The sequence below is a fragment of the Corvus brachyrhynchos genome, unplaced genomic scaffold (genome assembly GCF_000691975.1).
Source record: "Corvus brachyrhynchos isolate BGI_N302 unplaced genomic scaffold, ASM69197v1 scaffold116, whole genome shotgun sequence".
NCBI lineage: Eukaryota > Metazoa > Chordata > Aves > Passeriformes > Corvidae > Corvus > Corvus brachyrhynchos.
In genome coordinates this window covers 14,767,026-14,783,843 of record NW_008240221.1, presented here as the reverse complement: position 1 = coordinate 14,783,843, position 16,818 = coordinate 14,767,026, and the positions used below count along the sequence as shown (strand labels likewise).

Below are 16,818 nucleotides of genomic sequence, written 5' to 3'. Positions count from 1 at the left end.
AGTCTTTATTTATATTTCCAAGACAAAGGCAGTTCTTGTGCTGATGGTTTAAACTGATAATGAATATATGCAGCTTTCCAAAGAAACAACCCTGGAGAACCTGAATCTTACAAATATTGATATAATGAGCTAATGTTAACACTACCTCAGCTAAACCCTACAGCAGACTTCTATCGTTCCATATATGTGTGCAATTATTTTAAACATCCTTTAATTTGCAACAAGATTTGATTCAGTGAAGACAGACCTTCATATCCCTCAGAAAGTACCTGAATGACAATGACCTCTGAAATTCTCAAGTATGTTGAATAATGTAGTACTAATTAATAAATTGAGCTGGATGTGGGATGTTATAGTTCCAAAAGTAAGGATTTTGATGTACTGTCTAAATATACGTATATTGGACTTTCCTTTTTCTAAATCTAAATTTGTATTAGCTGCACGTACCCACAAAAAGAACTTTTACCAGTATATCACAACTATAAGTAATTATGAAATTTCAGGTAGAATATTCTGATTTACTTAAGAGTATTTAAAAATATTTATGATTCTACAATTTGTTCTATTCCATTTATTTATTCTATCTATGACTCCATGATTTAAGAAAAAGCTTTGCCTCATTTTAACTCATTTGGAGACATATGCATAATTAGAAAATATCTTGAAACATTTCTAAATTGCCATAATAATATGATAATAATTCAAAGCAACAACACCAGTCTTCAGTGTAATTGTACACCGTAGGATTACATAAATTTAGATCACTTTAAAATAATTCATTTAAATGTAACCTGATTTGTAAATTTAATTATGAACTGTTAAATTAACTGCTGGGATTTTCAGTTTTTCTAAATCAGCACAGCATCTCTGAGCCCCATCATAGGAGAGAAGTCACTGTTTTATTTCTAATTATCAATTAAAAGTGACTTTATAAGGAGTATTCAGACTGTCAGACATATATATATAAAAAAGGCAAATTTAGGGAAATTTTGTTTCCATCATCCTAATTTGCAGTATCTGATACACTATTTTTTATGCTGCATTAATAATGGCTCTTGAACATAATATTCATTCAACCAGTCTATTACATAAATAAACATCAGGACACAATGCCCTGCATGCATTCTTAAAATTGTTTACCGTGAAAAGAATCCCTTCCAAAGGAGTTAGCACCTTTCAATGCAGCATGCAAAATATTTAGTCAATTCCAGAAGGGAATACCATATAGAAAGAATTTTTTTTTTGGTTCTACTTTTATGCTACAGTTGATCTTTAAAAGGTAGAAAGCTTTGAATTCAAGAACTTTGCAAGAGTTCCTCCTGAGAAAAAAGCCTTGGCTTTACCTCCTGTTCAAAATCAGCTACAGAAATATCAAATATTTGCCATAGTTAAGATTGATATTCCTATTACTGGCTACTGCAAGCTTTGTAAATGTAATGTGAAAATGAAAATTATTTAATTGTTGAAATGTCAAAACCTGTTCACATTTCTGGAGATTTCTCACATTCTATTTAGATTTTCCTGGAGGTTTAGGCTGACTGAAATGAAGGATTAGGGAGTTTTAGGGAGGTGGAGGGGTTCCAAAGTGAATCAAAGATCTATTAAAAAAAGAAAACTTTAAAAAGTCACATAGCCCTACTCAGAAGAATGGAAAAAATGTTTTCAGCTCAAAATATTACATTTAAGAATTTAACATCATTGGGATGCAAAGAACAATATCTTTAATACCAAGATTCTGAGGCATAGCTTGGAAGGTTGAAGTGTATTTAGAATTAAAGGTGTAGCAACACGAACAGGCACGGTCTAGCATCAATTACTTGACTGTGCTCTTAGAAGTTGCTATAGACTCTCATGCCATCACATATCCTGGAAAAAAATTACTCTTCATTGGTGGCATCTTGGATTTCTCAGGGTTTCTGAGTTTTTCTGATATTTTTAGAGTGAAATTTAGCATTTCTCCAAGATGCTAATGCCTCTGCAGCATTTTTGTCTCTCTTAAACACAGCTCAGGGTACCAAGGCTGGCAAGGCACAAGAGCCATCTCCCCAGTGCGTTCCTCGAAACACTGGAACCAGCAATCAGATCCCCAGCCTTGAGGTATGTCGAGAGTTAACTCCCCTTTTAAGAAGGGTGTGATTAGTAGCTGGAAATCTGCCTGACTTTAGTACATCTGAGGATGCCATTGCAATTTTCAGATATAAAATAATTAGCTGATGATATGAGCTGACAGCTAATACATCTACAATAAACACAAAAAAAATTATTTCCAAGCGGATGTAAGGGAACGTGTTCTGTTTCCAGACTGTTTGATATGGTCTGTGTAAGGAGCGAGGGCTCAATACCAGATGCTGGATGTTCTACAAGCTTATTCTGCAGATGTCTGCAGCCTGAGAAAATCAACTGTGCTTTGAATAACACTCCCAGTAAAAGCATCTTCTTGTCAGAGTTGCTGTATGATATAGGATATGGATCCCACACAAGTGGATGAACTGATTTTAAATAATACCATCTGACAATGGGAGAAAAAACTCTCAGTAGGTCTGACAAAGTCCTGGAAAGGCTGTTAGCCTTGGGAAATAAAATCCAGCCCTCTGACAGAGACTACCCGTCCTTCTTTCGTTTGATCAAATGGAAACCCAAATTTAATGATTGCTTCCGAAGTTCCGGAGGCAAAGTTTCAACAGCACTTAAATGCTGCTACCAAGGAGTCCCTGTCCCTGCCCCTCACATGTGCCACTCAAAAGCAGAGTGTGGAGAAGATGTTAAGGAATTATCTGAGAATAAAATATGTGTGTCAGTAGATTTTTTTGTATGGCCACTTTGCATTGCTTTCTTGCCATTGCTCTTGTAGAAATGTCTTTTAGCACACCAGGAGTGCAGCACACAGGATACAGACACCAAAGAAGATACTGTGTCCTTCCTTATGCCAGAGAAATGACAAAACCCTGCCACTACCTGCATCAAAAAGTTAAAAGAGCTACATCTGAATGCATAAACCCACATGTTCATCTGTGGCCCCCTAGTTGACCAAGATCTTCCTGAATTCACATAAATTATTACCCAAAATTTCCTCTTTATGCAAACTCAGTGTTTTTGCTAGTGGTAGTATTACAGTCTAGTCCTCTGTCAAAATTTAGGTCCAGTTCTAGATGTACTTTGTCAAGCCAAAGTGGCAGCAATGACTAACTTTTGTCATGTTTTAAAGTTATTTTAATGCAAATCCCATTGCAGATTATTAGAAGACTTGAATGCTGATTACAAGAATGTCTGTAAGAATAAACTCTGCACAGGCATTCCATAAGGACTTTATGTAAGGCAACTATATGAAAATGAGAACTGCTACTGTTTTTCCTGATTTTCCAAATTAAAAGAACCTTTTCTGACTCATTTAATAAAAGTGTATACCTGACTAGGTATCGTCAATTTTTACAAAGATGGGAGAATAGAAAGAAAGAAGAGAGGAGATAAAACTGAAAGTTTGAGGGGCTAAAGATCCAAATGGAATCATGCTGCTCTGGGTTGAGTGAATAAACTATGGCAGCATGTTACCTGTGCTGTTCTGTAGGAACGTTGTGGGTCCTTTTTCTGGCAGACTGGGAATGGATGCCTCTCCCATTTTGCTACATGCAGAGCTTAACTGTATTTTACCATTTCAACAGACACTTAGGATGCTTAAATCTTGCTGCTCCTGGTTCTTTTGCTGCAGCAGATGTGTGAAGCGCCCCCCAAGTGCAATTTTGTACAGCAGCCAGATCATATTCTTATGGAAGAATACAGCAAGCAACACTATTGATAAAATAAACCACAGCAACTGAGACAAAATGAAAGACAGAAAACCCTGTTCCTTATGTACATAAAACATCTATTCCAGGAAATACCAGCAGCTACAGATTACAGAAAGTGCAGAAGCTGGAAAGTCCAATTATATGCTACCTAGATTTTTAAACAGTTTTTAGAAATCTGAGATGGTTTATCATCTATTTGCTTTATAAAACCTCTTCTATTTCTACCCCACCTGCCATTTGAATATCTGAAATGGGAAACTTCAGTGCAGGATCACAGGATCCTTGTTTACAGTGAAAAGAAAAACTGGTTGTTAAACCAGAAAAGTTTCAGGGCCTTCCAGAGATCTCTAGTTTGACTCTGCTCAAAAGAGGTTCAGTTAGATCAAGTGGTTCAGCACCTTGACCAACCAAGTCTGGAATACCTCCAAAGATGGAGACTTCCTCAGCCTCTCTGACCAACCGGTTTCAATCTTTGATCAGAACTGATTTTTTCCTATTAGGCATCAGTTCAAATTCTGTCCTTTACCATGCACATCCAAGAAGGGTCTGGCTCCACTTCCTCCTGTCATTACTTGCAATGAAATTTCCCTTTTACCTCCTCTTTTTCAGGCTGAGCAAGCTTTTGCCTCTCAGTCTTTCATCATATGTACCCCCGATATTTCTTGGTGACCCTCTGCTTCAGTATTTCAAAGTCCTTCTTGTGCTTGGGAGCACAAAACTGGCCACAGATTCCAAATGTGGTGTCACAAGTGCCAGATAATGGGGAATCATTGTTTCCCTTGACCTGCTGGTAACCCCTGCTGACACAGCCCAGCACGTGGCTGCCCCACAAGCTATTCCCTTGCATGGGGTTACGGCATCCACATTTACTATTGCTGACCTTCGTGTCAGCCCATTTCTCCAGCCTGTCAACAAGGTCCTTGTGAATGCCAGGCCTGCTTTCCACACATTTCACTGCTCTGGATCATGACTCAGTATTTATCTGCCATGCTATGAATTACTGCTTTTATTTAGTTTATAAGATCCAGCAGCTAATCATGTCTGAGTTTAATGCATAAAGAGAATCACAGAATGGTTTGGGTTGAAAGGGATCTTTAAGATCATCTGGTTCCGACCCCCTGCCATGGGCAGAGATATCGTCCACTAGACCAGGTGGCTCAGAGCAGCATCCAACCTGGCCTTGGACACTGCCAGGGATGGGGACAACTTCTCTGGGCAACCTGTGCCAGTGTATCACCACCTTCACAGTAAAGAACTTTTTTTCCCCATATCTAATCTTAACCTCCCCTCTGTCAGTTAATGCTTCAAGAAAATGCAGTACAAGGGGAGGTAACCACTCTGGTTCTGAAATGTCTTGTGCTCGCTTTAGTTCCTTCCTGTTAGTTTGTATGGAAAGCTGATGAAAGTAAAATCACATTAACCTGCATACTGAGTATTCTTCATTGAACTTGTGTTCTTATTCTTACTCTCAGTACTAAAATCACATCCCCTATTAAAAAAATCTGCCATAGGACCCTATTTTAGGGATAGTTTGCCAGGTTACAAGTCTAGCTTGTAGGTACAAGTCCTATCAGAATGAGCTTTAAAACAAAAAATGCTTGTATTTCTCATTCCCTAGGAAACAATGTGTTTACTATTGGATTACCATAGTGACCTTCACCTTAGCAACAGATCCTCTGACCTTCCTCATGAGATCTGAACCCGAGTGTGAATGTAGGTGGGAAGGTTTGGTCTCTCGTGGCTTTGCAAATATGAACAAAAAATGACAACATTTGACCTTAGTATCTGGGTAATAGGTAATCAAATCTTGTGAAATGCTGGATTTTGGTCTGGAATTTACTCAGAGGAAGACGACAATATGAAGATAGAGACTATTGAGCAAATCAAGTGATTCTCCTTTTTTTGCTTAAGTGCCTATGACAAAGGTTCATTAAATCCTCTCTGAATTCAATCAAATACTAAGGTTCACAAAACACTATGTAATTTCAATCAAATATCATGAGCAATATAGCCCAGGAACCAAACTGACCTCTTTATTTCTGAGGAAAAAAACCGCACTAGTCCTGCCTAATCCTGTGGTCAGATGGAAAAACAAAAAACAAAATGCCACACCAAAAATAAAAGCAGAAAAAGAAGAATTAAATATAAAAATGGAGGAAAGAAGAATTAATATGCAAAAGGAGGGACAGAACAAATCTCTGTTTTGCCCAGGTTCCAACAGTAGCAAGGCATGATCAGTATAACTTGAAGACAATAATGATATTTATGATAATTATTTTCCTCAATAGTCATACAGCACCCAGTGATCTGTGGCTCAAGCGCTTCTTTAACCAAATACAACATCTTTGTATTTAATAACCCTCTATAGATTTTTCCCCCCTTTAAGTGGTGCAATTCAATAGATCTGAGCTCATTTTGGCTATGTTTAGCTGGAGTGCAGCCTGAAAACTACTTCCAATGCTCTTCTATGTTGTCTGTGTGCTGCAGACTGGCTGGAGAGGCTATGATGACACACAGCTTGCTCAGTCTGCTATTAGAGGGCAAATGCCAGTTTGAAAGGAAAGGATTCTCAGTCATTTTGTAGGAGGTATTTGCAGGGCTAACCCATGGGCCTGATTCAAACCAGGTTTTATTCCTGGCTGGAGTCTAATACTGAGAACGTCAGTGTTATTCCCTTAGTGAATAAACAGAGTAAGGAGAGGGAAAAGGGCTCCTCTGCTATACCTGTGATGTCTGGAAACAGCAGATAAATGAACTTTCAGATAAATGAGCCTGGCACTGCCTTAGGCTGAGGGGCTTGCATCAGCCTCCTATGGATGAAGCAGAAAAAATATCCTTTCCTTAATATTGGCTTGTGACTGCTCTCCCCTCTTTGTTAAACACAGGACCTTGCCTGTTACACCTCAGACCCCTCTTTTCTTTAGCGGCTGAAACAGAAGAACACCCTCAACTCCCCTCTTCTGCATGCCATAGAGAGCCTTCCTCTATTGTCTTCATTTGTTAGAACATATTATTTTCTTCCACAGAAAGCTTCTTGTGATTTAAATCTTAAATGGAAGGAAAGAAAAATTCAGGAGCACACTGAAGCTTGGTCACACAGTGGCTGACAACCCAAGATGCTCCTGCCTATGGAGTTTTCCAGGTGGGAGTGAGAGAAGCAAGTGGTTGTGAAGATTTCTTCCCAAAATATGGGGTCTATGTGCCAAGATTCAGTCTCACTCTTCACAACAGTGTCAGAAAATCTCTTCCTTGCAACAAATAAGAAGTGGGAATAGTACAGAGTAATACTGTGCTTGAAATTCTTACATCGTTTTAACTTGTGTTACAACTCCATGGGTTTTTGAGTTTTGTGAATCCTGTGCAAAACAGCCTTGAAAATGGTTTTATGCTAGTGATGAATTCCTTCTGAAAAATTTAAGATGACAGAACTCTTCTCAGTGTAGACCTGCTTAACATTTTACCGTTAGAAATTTGCTACACAAAGGTTCAAAGATCTGAAAAAAAAGACTTCCTCCTCGAAGTATCTGAGTTACAACCTGTCTTGTAGACAAGATTTGCATTATTGCATCTCTACACAACCCCAAAAATACAAATCGCTATCAGCACAAATTTGTTTAATTACTTTAAATTGCAACTGGAGTTTCAATAATCTTCTACCAATGGGACCTTTGTCAGACTTCAGCATCAATCCTTGTTCCCAATTCTCCGAAGTTTACATAAAAAATAACTCTGTTGAGAGTACCAATACAGTGTGATTAGTATATCTAACACGTTAAACACACCAAAATACACTCAGAAGAAGAATGTTTTGTTAGTCTTGTATTTGGCTCCTAATCAAATGCTCCTTGGAAATACTGTTTATAAGCATGTGCATCTACATTTAATCACAGATATAAATAATATATATATCTAAAGTTTCCTTCCAAAATTTAAGTTAAAACACAATCACTTGGGTGCCAAAAATACAACAACCCTGAATCTTCCTCTTCCTCAGAGAAAGAAAACAGTGGCAAAAAAATACTCAAAGAACCAAAAGACAGAAAAGCAAATTACACCTTGCCCTCCCAGCAAAGCTGCCTGAATTTGCAGTATGAGCAACATTCACTAAAATGCTCAAAAACCCCAGGACTGAAGACCCAAACAAGTAGGCCACTTTATGTAACCATAGCAAGCAACCCCAATGTGAGAAAAAGCCAACAATCTTAGATTTAGCAGCGTAAAAAGTCTATTGATAGTGGCTGTAACAAGAAATGTTTTCCACTCAAGAGCTTTTTCCCATTCCAAAGAGAATGACACAACATTTACAGCCATATCTGTTTATTTTCTATTTACTTTTAACCAATTCAACCATTGCCCAAGAGAAACAGTGCTTTCCCACTATCCTAAACATTCCCAAACAACATGTAATCAGAGATATCATTAGTACCAGCAGGCTTATTTTTATACCAAATAATGCTTACGAATACTTTGATGTCAAGACAGCAAATTTAGAGTTGAGTTGCTACCAGTTGTGCTCTCTTTGCACTCACCTGGAAACACTGGGTGGACTGATGCAGTGGAATTAATTCCTTCTATATTTGCACTCCTAACTTCCATTTTGCAGTATTGAAAGAAAAAACCCCACTGCCTAGAGAATAAAGGGTTTTATGGTAATTGATGTTTCATCTAAGTTCTTTTTAATCTTGGCATCTATGTATAGCACAAGCAAGCACAGAGGGAGCTGGTGTGATCTTAAATTCTATTATGTATCATCATTACAGGGGTTTTTTTGTATCATCAAGGTCCCAGAGCACACACAGATCTTGAGTCTCCAAAGAGAACCATCCCAGAGGCACTTGAAGTACTTTTCTTAACATCTGATGAACTACACTTAAAAGTAACTTAGATGTTTCTAGGAATAATAAAAAAACAATTTAAAAAAAACCCAACTTTTTTTTTCCTCTGATCTAGAAATGAACTTGTCCCTGGATTGTTTCTCTCTCATTTCTGAGTACAGAAGCCAGCCTACGTTACTGGGATGCTTAAACTTTTAGGCAGGTACCACTAAGTGAAATTCAGCCCATCTTGTGGAAGTGATGAACTGAGCTCTCAAAACAGTTTAAGGGGGTGGGAAAATGAGATCCTGGTCTTGTTTTCATCACTGTACCAGGAATCTCATGTCCTCGGGCAGGAACTTTCCCATTCCTCTTTGCGTACATTATTTAGCCACTATAAATCCCTTTTCTAATCTTACTTGGCCAGGACTCACAGGTGAGGATGATACTTAGGTTTCCATTTAGGGCTGCAATTATTTAGTCCACAAAGAATGTAAGATTTAAGGGGTTTAATGGCATGGCTTGTCTTTCCATATCCTGCCACTGGCATTCCTTTGCCTATATTTGACAATGTTTGGTAAAGAACAGCAGAAAAACCCCACAGGGATTACACTATCAAATCTTCCCCAAGGAGGCATTCTTTCATAAGGTGTAGCTGTTAAAATGAAAGAAGGTTTCAGGTTAATAAACTGTGATTCTAAAAATTACTAGTTTATTAGATTTGGGCACAATTATGAGATAACAGAAGCCAGCACGCAACTAAATCCAAAGATTCTGTCCCAAAATAGAGATTCTGTCATTAGGAATCTGATATCAGCAAGGAAGTAAAAAATAATTATTTGAGAAGAAAAATAGGTATATCATCAAAATTAGAGAGCAAAAGAGACACGCACCAAGAATCAATGCTTAGCAAAAGAAAATTTCTTGGTTTGTCTTCCAGCGTGCAGTTTCTATTAAGTGAGTGTTGTCTCTACTTTCCATATGCGCTTTAAATAAAATTTCAGTTTGTTACTGATACACCCTGCAGGATCACCCTAAAGAGTAATAACCCCCCTACCTCCCCACACTTACACTGGCATAATTTTGGCCAGTGAAATGAGCACAGTGGTACTAAAAGGTCTCAGAGCTCTTCCTAAATCACTTCCTGCTTATTTTCTCTGTACATCTTTTCCAAATTAGTACAATGAATTTGAGTACTTCAACACCATCTTTCAGATCCATCCTGAACAGAAGAGCTCACAGTTGTTTACTTCTGATTTGTGCCCTCCAATTTTCACTCTCTCAATTAAAAGACCCCAAGCCCATGCCCTGTGTCCAAGGGTGATCACCACAGAGCAACCTCTGTCTGCTAATGCTCTCCTAAGAGAGTGGCCGCATCCAAACCATGTGGTGGGGAGAGCTCCTGGCCTCTGCTGACTCCCAGGAGGTCACAGTCATAGAATATTTTGGGTTGGAAGGGACCTTTAAAGACCACTTAGTCCCTCTGCCCTGCAGTGAACAGGGACATTTTCCAGCAGATCAGATTGCTCTGTCCAGCCTCACACTGAATGTTTCTGGGAAGCCTGTGCCAGTGCCTCACCACCCTCATTACAAAGAACTTCCTTTTGTCTCATCTAAATCAACCCTCCTTCAATTTAAAGCCATTCCCCCTTGTCCTGGCACTCCCAAAGTCCCTCTCCAGCTCTCCTGAAGCCCCTTTAGGCACAAGAAGGGGCTCTAAGGTCTCCCTGGAGCCTTCTCTTCTCCAGGCTGGACACCCCCAGCTCTCCCAGCCTGACTCCACAGGAAAGGTGCTCCAGCCCTCTGAGCATCTTCATGGTCTCCTCTGGAATTGCTCCAACAGGTCCTTGTTCTCCTGTGTTGAGGACACCAGAGCTGGACATTGTTTGGGACAACGTGACCTGGCTCAGGTCAAAGTGTGATCACTCAAAAGCTGATGATGATACTCCAGCAGGAAGGAATCTTCTTGGTCACTGTCTAGTTTAATAACATATCCCAAGTCCACCTTATTTCTGACAAATAGAGTGAACTCCCAGAGCACGATTCCTTGTACCCCAAGGAGCAGTTTGGTGTGTTCAGGAGTCTTGTGCAAATACAAATTAATTGTGTCTCAACAAAGACAAAATTAAACAGGAGTAATTAAAAAAAAAATGTAAAAAATATATGTAGTTTTTTACACTACATTTTCCACATACACTTCATCACAATCTACTGTATTTTACACAGGGCCCATTGCATTGCTGTGAGCTTTAGAGATTTCCCACTAAGACAAGAATACTGGTGAGCAGCACTAAAAAAAATGACATCCACAATGAACTTCCTTGAACAAAAATAGGTATCTGTCGTTTTTAAATACCTAATGCAATTCATAGGACAACAGACCTTAAATCATAGAATCATAGAATCACAGGATAGTTTGTGTTAGAAGGGACCTCAAAGACCTAGTTTCAACCCCACAGCAAAAGAACCAGAAAGTAGAAATTTAACTTAGTTTTTACCATTTTGCTGGCTTCAAGCCTGCTTTAAGGTAGTCTATTCTTGTAGGGAAGTTATTTTCCCTCCACTGTTTATTCAAACTTGCAATGTACTATGAAAGCATTATGGTAGCTACTGCAACTGAATTATTGCCATATAACATGTGAGCGTTGGAAATATATCCCTAAACTAGCAGTCAGAGTGACAGATGAATGGTGTTTCTCCTAATCCTATGGGAACAGAAGTGAAACAGAGCACTCACAGCGTGATGCTCTATGCATTCCTTTGTGTGCCAGTCCAGACTTCTGATGGGAAGACTTTTTCTTGGTGGGGGGGGCATTAAAGCTTTAAAACAAATCATTAAAAATGGGTATTTACAGAATGAGAGAGAAGCTAGCTTTGCAATGATGTTGACTGAAGTTTTTAAATAGCTACACTTGATTTAATGACTTGACATGGAGAATCTGATGGTGGTTCCCACAGAAAAAAACCAGCAGAAGTGGAGTTACCACTCACAAAATCACAGCCAAACCTGCAATTGGTTTAACTATGGTCAGGAACCTGAGAGGTTCAGAGAAGCAACATAAGGACACAAGCACCCAAAACTCCATCTCTACTCAAACCACAAAATAAGGAAAAATTAAAAGATTTTAAATGAACAGGGGCCTTTTTGCCACACCAATTCAGCCATACCCCACAGGAATACCACCTCTCCTCTCTAAATGATTTTTAAGAGACGGAGGAAAGCCAAATTGCCATCCTCTTGCAGGGTGTCAGTTATTGTGGATTCTGTCATAGGCAAAGGAAGGGAAATCAAATTCCAGAGCACCACCAGCTCTGGATATTCCACAGCCCAACATGTGCAATAAAAAGAGTGTGGGCAGATTGCTATTGCATTTGTTATTCTCAAGAGACTGGCACACATTATGAAGACAAGTTCTATGATCCATCTCTCCCTCACATGCACAGTTCAGTTATATCCAGGAATGAGAATCATTTATTCCATCTATAAATGCTCTTACTTTGAGGAGCAGCGTTTCACTGGTGCTCCACTGCTGTCTCATGAGAGCAGGATAGGAACTGGTATGAAGTGAGACAGAGGTGCTGTTGCAGTTTTTATCTTCTTTTGATTTTGCTAATACAGTTGGCTGGTTTGCCATCACATAATGTTATTATTACCGTTTTTATAAAAAGTCATCTTATAACAGTGTATTGATAGTACAACCATGTGTTATGACAAAGTAGTGTGAATTTTTTCTGAATTTCTGCCCTGTATTTGAAGAGTACTCCACCCTGGACCAATGTCCCTTTGCACATTGCTGGTCTTACTGTTCCAGAGACAGCCCCTTTGCTTCAAATTAAAACCATGGGATACACCAGTAAATTCTATAGATAATCCTAGAAGAGTGTCTTTTCCTTTTAATATGACAGTGTTGGTGGGTGTATTTAAGTCAAAGAAGTGCGGAATTGTTTGTTCCCCTTTCGTAATGTCCCAAAGTGCCCCAGAGCTTTCCTGACTTCTCTGTGGTGCAGATATGGAATGGACCTCAGAGCACTGCAGGCAATCACACGAAGGCTTAGCTTTAATTTTATGAAATGCTTTAAAAGGAATGAGTATAAAAAATATTTGCATTTTGTATCATAACTGAAACCATACTGCTAAACAATCACATCCTGTTTAGCCCATAATGACATCAGAAATATATGTTTATCATCTACTCTGGACAGCTCAGCATGATTTTGGCCCAAGGCAAAGTGAAACTGAAATTTACAGTTGTCCAAACCAAGATAACCACACATTTCTGAGGTAACTGATAGCTAAAAGGATACCTAAAATGCCTTTAGATTGCAGTTCATTATTTAAGTACACTAATTCCCTAAAAAACCCTGTTAAAATGTCTATTGGATTTCCTCCAGAATTTAGTGTGGATTAAACAATCTAATGAAAGAAAATGTGATACAGGAGATTAGCCCATCCACTAACAACTCTTCCTTTAGGAATGGATCGCATTTCCTACTGTCTTTGATTCCTTTCCACCCACCTCAAAGTGACAACAACATCTCAAACAAAACAAAGTTAAAAATATGTTAAACATTTTGAGTAGCATGTTTCAAACAGTCTTTCATGTTTTGTCATTACAGACTAATAAGAAAGAAAATAGATAATACTGGCTTCATACCTGTATACAGTTCATGAATGTATTCTAAAATAAGATCTTGATTTTTTTTTTTTTTTTAACATGGAAACAGATCAAGAGTTCACAAAATGTAGTAAACTCAAGCAATAAAGAGAAGAATCACTTTTTATGTATAATACACACACACACTAGAGTTCATGAATTACCATGATAAAAACCAAAACATATGGTCAGATGAAAGGCAAATATTTGATTACAGACACACATTTCGTGACAGACAAACACAGATTCAGATTTGCCATTGTCTACAACAGAGAACTTCATACTTCTACCAACTTGTGTAGTTCTTTAGACCAGAAAAATACTATACTGGAACAACAGAAGAGACTGCAAAGTCAAGCACATAATCCATTCATTCAGAAGAATGCTGTTATCTATTTCTGTGTGTACAAGCTTGTGGGGTCCCCACTGCAACACAAGCTCAAAGGATTTGCCTGCCTTTATGCAAAACATAACATTTTGCATAAATAAATAAGAGGTTGAAGAAAAGAAACCACCAGTTTCCAAAATACAAACAGTGGTACAGGTACAGGTACAACTGCTCAATGACACAAGTTCTCAGCTGGGGGGAAATGGGACCTATTTCTAATGAAATTCTTAGAGAGAAGTGGTTCTTCATTAGGTTTTGATTTCTTCTCATTACAGGGCAGAAAGGAGCAGAAAGCAGATTGGGAATGCTGCAGTTCTGAAAAGAAGCTCCATTAAGGAGAAAGAAAGTAGAATTACAACTAGAACAGGATAAAAAATCCATTATTTCTTAGAATTTTCCTTGAAATACTGAAAGTAAAGTGAAGCCCTAATAGCCAAATATTAAATAAAGAAGTATTACCAAATACATGAGCCACCTCATCATTGAAAGGAAACTCAAACCAAAGCCCTCAGCTTCCAGCACTGAAAAGGTATAGAAATCACTCTACAAATACCAAATTTGACAACAGTCATGTCCACTCTGCAGATGTCTAAAAATGGATGGAAATTGGATCTTATACATGTCCGGAATTGTGAGTGTGCTCCCAGCAGTGTTTTTCCCTTGACATCTCATTGCCAACAGAAGACATGAGGAAGAATTGAGCAATGGAGCACAAGGAGCAGCCAAGGACTGTTCTCTGCATTCACTGTGGACCAGATTACCAAAAACAGGGCAGTCTTGCCCACCCACAGAAAATTTAGCCAAAAACACAGACTTCCATGCTAACACAGCTACACTGCTTCTTGATCTCACCTAGCTTTATGAGAGTGATGTGGCACTGCATTCTTGTAATGTAGACAGAATTTTTCATAACTGCATAGACCAGAAAATAGGACTCAAAAGGACAGAGAGAATAGTTTATACTCAAGCATGTTTGCACAGAATATTTTAATTTGATCTGTAACCTGTGTTATATCAAGAGTACTCAAATGCTGTTGAAACAATTTGCTAAGGAGATAAATAATGAAAAAGGAAAATACTGTTATGAATAATGTGCATGGAAAGTTTATAAATAGAATTTTCTTTCAACAGGAAGGAAATACAAATACACAGCAGACAGAAAGATCCATAACTACCCTTCTGTAATCTTCCTTCTCAGCATGTGTGCTTAGATATCAGGAAACATTTGAAGGAATAGCAAAAATATGGAAATAGGATTTCTTTAGACCATCTGGGCAAAAGAAAAAACATGCAACAATGATTTAATATGCTGCATGAAAAAGGCATCAGACCAGCATGATGTATGAAATGTTTCACAGTTTTCTCTGCTGGGTATCAGTAAAAGAAAGGAATTACCTCCATCCGCTCCTGCTTGACATCATCAATCTCGTCATCTTCAAACATGGCCAAGAGCTCTCCAGTCTGGTCAATGGAGTTGAGAAAATCTTGGGCCAGCTTCTGCCGCTTGTTGGTGTTATTGCTGAATTTGTCTTCACAAAGACAAGCAAAGAACAACAAACTTAACTTATTTGGTTTCTCCAAACATCAGTTGATGTCTCTCAGAGTGACATGTTTTAGAATCAGCACTGAGCAGAAAAGGCCTGTTCTTATTGTCCCCCTCACACAAGCTGTGCTACCTGAACAAGCTGATGTCACTGCTCTGCTGCAGTAATAGCAAAACATCATCTTTAGTATTTTTCAGTACATGCAAGTAGTTTTTCGTAATCTAGAGAAAACTAATCTGCTGCCCATATATCATTACTTCTCACCAAAGAATCCACAGTGGACACAGCTGTAGAGGAAACAACCCCTCTTTGGTAGGAAGAACTTGAGTCATAGAGCAGAATGTATTGAGGAAATGTTCTTCCTTGAACACATGCAGAACATCCTCATTACCTACATCCTCGTTACCTACAGCCTCACACAAACCCTAACATGAGCATTAAGATGCATTCCAGAGGTGATGGACCACTGCTCTGCAGTAAAACCTGCAGAATGTTGGCAAGATGATCTCTGTTGTTCTAAACAGCAGAGTAGCTATAAAGGCATTAAATTCACAAAAGCAAATTAATGGCTTTAACTACCAAAGCCCACTAGAAAATACACTTTTTAATTCCAGGATAAACTCTATTTAGGAAGCATTTCATGAGCATCTAAAAAGCTTAGGAAAATCGTTTATTTGCTTTAAGTAGTGACACAAGCTAAAGTATTAAAACCCCAAAGCTGTCAGGTAAGAAGCTGTACTGCCAGATTGCTTACACACACGAAACACGAAAATAAAATGCGACAGGCAAATTAAATCTCAAATGAGCTGACAAAAACTTATTCACAGCTTGATGAAGTCAAAGCAAGAAGCACAATGTTTACCTAGCATCAGTGTGGATGCTCAGAGGAACCAAACACAAAGAATTCATTGTATGGGAAAAAAAAAAATAAAAGGCTCTGAGAAAGGAAATAAGTTAAATACAAAAAGTTGTGTATGGACATTGCTAGATGTTATAACAGTATGGTAAGGTTTAGATTTGCTATGATAAGTTTTAACTTTTTACAAGGAAATGTTAGTTCTAATATCAATATAAATCAACAAAACTTTAAACCAGGAAATTATATGGCATAAATTAATATATTTTAATTCAAAGAGCTTTTCCTTTAAATGCATTGGTTAAAAAATCTGTCACTTCCTCATGGAATGCAGAAACAAAAGTGTTTTCCATTATTTAAACTACAGATTCAAAGTATAAAAAGTTAAACCACACTGGAAAAAACCACCCAAGTCATATATTAGTGCTCAGTGACTTCAGATTATAAGGGGTTTTTTTTAAAAAATGATGTCAAAACCTTTTGATAATAATTTAATAAATGTCCATTCAATTGCAGGTGGTGCATTTAAAATACAGATGCTGAAATCAATAAGCCCTTTAATCAGCACCAGTTTCTTCAACAGAGCTCTGACATTAAACAGTCTTACTGTTCATCTGGATGGTAGATGCAAATATTCACAATATTTCAAACTGAAAAGCAGAGATTTTCAACAAAATTCCTTTAAGGAGATTGTTTTTGTGTCTCTGTCAAGCAAGACATTAATACTTTGCATTGAATTGTTCAGCACTTTTGCAAGACATCAAGCCTCTCCCAAA

General features: G+C 38.1%; 1 protein-coding gene across 3 annotated transcripts in view; it reads right to left on the bottom strand.

Moving 5' to 3' along the window:
* Positions 1-16,818, bottom strand: part of SUPT3H (SPT3 homolog, SAGA and STAGA complex component) — a 247,162-nt gene that overhangs the window by 56,243 nt on the left and 174,101 nt on the right. For all 3 annotated transcript variants that reach the window (XM_008641901.2, XM_017744983.1, XM_017744982.1), the window contains exon 6: positions 15,038-15,171. In XM_008641901.2, coding sequence (XP_008640123.2) covers positions 15,038-15,171 — 134 coding nt within the window. The remainder of the gene's footprint in view (positions 1-15,037; positions 15,172-16,818) is intronic.